The sequence below is a fragment of the Urocitellus parryii genome, chromosome 14 (assembly GCF_045843805.1).
Source record: "Urocitellus parryii isolate mUroPar1 chromosome 14, mUroPar1.hap1, whole genome shotgun sequence".
Classification (NCBI taxonomy): domain Eukaryota; kingdom Metazoa; phylum Chordata; class Mammalia; order Rodentia; family Sciuridae; genus Urocitellus; species Urocitellus parryii.
Window position 1 is genome coordinate 10,880,211 of NC_135544.1, and position 2,479 is coordinate 10,882,689.

The following is a 2,479-nucleotide window of genomic DNA, read 5'->3' on the forward strand; positions in this document are numbered from 1 at the left end:
TATAAGGCCATGTGACCATCTTTGGTCAATCCAATAGAAGTGGAAGTGGTCTGTCAGTCCACGGAGAGTATAACCTTGACAATAGAAGCTATATAAATTCATATGGTAGAAAGAACCTGGGTTTCTGACACCGTGGGGTAATACCTCTGGCTAAAATGACTAGGAAAGAGACATAACTTCTTTTATAAGCTAGGGTTATTGTCGTTTTTTTTAGGAACTCACAAATAAATCATAGCCACTTCATAGTACAAAAGTCCAACACCCTTTCTTTCCTAGGCCAAGTGACCCTTTCCTTGTTTCTTTTTAGTCAACATGGGACTACCTGAAAATAAAAACAATTTTTTAAAAAAAGTAATACTTTAAAAAGGCAGAGGAAAGGGGGACCCGGCGGGGCGCTGGCGGGGGCCCCTCGCCGCGGCCCCCTGTGCCCTTGGCCGGGAGACAGCCTGACCCCACGGCGCAGGCTTGACCGAGCTCCTTCTTCGGGGACAATCACCAGGTGAGCCAGCCGCGTCGGACTTCACTCCCGGAAACCCGGATCCCGCGTGTCCCGGGAAGCGCCGCGGCGTCCACCTGCCCCGCAGCGGGGACCCGGGACCCGGGGGAGGCGGCTGCCGCACCTTCCCTCCGCCGCTGGGCCGGACCATGGCGCTGGCCGCTGCCGCTGCCGCTGCGGCCGCCGCTGCCGGGGTGAGCCAGGCGGCAGTGCTGGGCTTCCTGCAGGAGCGCGGCGGGAAGGTGCGCAACTCGGAGCTGCTGAGCCGCTTCAAGCCGCTGCTGGATGCCGGCGACCCGCGCGGCCGCGCAGCCCGCAGGGACCGCTTCAAGCAATTTGTCAACGACGTGGCGGTGGTGAAGGAGCTGGACGGCGTCAAGTTCGTGGTGCTGAGGAAGAAGCCTCAGCCCTCGGTGGGACCAGAGCCCCTGGCCCCCTGCATCCCTAGGGCACCGACCCCGCCGTCGAGGGCCACTTCCTTCTCGCTAGGGGAAAACTCTGGCCCGGGAGCTGCTCTCTCGGCCTCCGCGCAGCCGTCCATAGAATCACCGGAGGACCCGGCCCCGCCATCAGAGCTGCAGGACACCCCTGGGGATCTGGCCTCTGAACCCACCCAGCCCACTGGGGTGCCATTGTTAGGCTCGGCCCAGCACCCCGAGGATCTCGCGGATCCCCAGGTTCCAGCCTTTGAGCTAGCTCTGTCCTCAGAGGGATCCTCCGCGGAGGTGGCCTCGCCGGTTAGCACGCCGTCGGAGGAAACCTCTCCCGGCGCAGAGCCACCAGACTTGGAACCTGGACCCAGGACCTCGAAAGGGCCGCAGCCACCCGCTCCGCGAGCGCCGCCTCCGAAGCCCTGCATGCTGCCGGTACGCTGCGTCCTGGGCCCCGCCACCCTCCGGGTCCGAGCAGAGGAGCAAGGCCTGCGCCGGCAGCTGTCAGAGGAGCCCAGCCCACGGAGCTCCCCGCTGCTCCTGAGGCGGCTCTCAGTTGAGGAGTCAGGCCTGGGCCTCCACTTGGGCCCCGGTCGTTCCCCGCACCTAGGGCGCCTGTCGCGCAGTGGCCCGCGTCTGCTGAGCCCCGACACTGAGGAGATGCCCACCGCACCGCCGCCGTCCGCCGTGCCCCTGGAGCCTACTGAGCACGAGTGGCTAGTGCGGATGGCCACTGGCCGCTGGACCCACCAGCTTCACGGGCTGCTGCTGCGGGACCGCGGCCTAGCTGCCAAGCGCGACTTTATATCTGGCTTCACCGCCCTCCATTGGGCGGCCAAGAGCGGCGACCGTGAGATGGCGCTGCAGCTGGTGGAGGACGCCGCCGTGCTGTTGGTGGTGCGTCTGGGTGCTCAAGTGCATGTCCGTGACCACAGCGGACGTCGAGCTACCAGTATCTGCGTCCTGGCTCCTCTTATGCGGTGCGACGCCTGCTTGGTGACCCAGGCCGGCGCGGAGCGACGGAGCCAGATGCTACCAGTGGTGGAAGTGGTAGCCTTGCTACCCAGCATCCAGTGCAACTGGCCGCCACGATTCTCAGTTCCACCACCAGCGCATTTCTGGGTGTCCTGGCCGGCGACCTGATGCTCCAGGACCTGGCCCGTGGCTTGAAGAAGTGGAGCTCTTTCAGCAAGTTCTTGGGCGCCTCGCCCATGGCTCCGCGTAAAAAGACAAAGATCCGTGGTGGCCTGCCAGCCTTCTCAGAAGTCTCTCGTCGACCTGCACCGGGGCCTTTAGCTGGTTTGGTGCCCAGTCTGCCCCCGGCAACCTGAAGATCCATGGGGCTATGGCCTGGTTGGTCTATCTCGGCTCGCCTCATAGCCTAAGTCTGCCCAAGAATGGGGCTCAACACTTGTTTCCAACTTTGTCCACTGCAGCCTGTTTTATCCTTATGGGCCTGCACTTCCAGCCTCTGTTTGAAACCTGATCTGTCTGACTGAGATCTCAGTGAAAGGCTCCTATGAAGAAACCAGCCTTCAGTCCTGAACTGTGG

The 2,479-nt window shown here is 62.5% G+C and overlaps 1 protein-coding gene across 1 annotated transcript; it reads left to right on the forward strand.

Annotated features, from left to right (window-relative positions):
* Positions 1-645: 645 nt before the first annotated feature.
* On the forward strand, positions 646-2,258 carry LOC144250047 (ankyrin repeat domain-containing protein SOWAHA-like). The gene is given in 2 exon segments (XM_077792406.1): positions 646-1,870; positions 1,873-2,258. Coding segments are annotated over 2 exon segments (1,611 nt in total).
* The last annotated feature ends 221 nt before the right edge of the window (positions 2,259-2,479 follow it).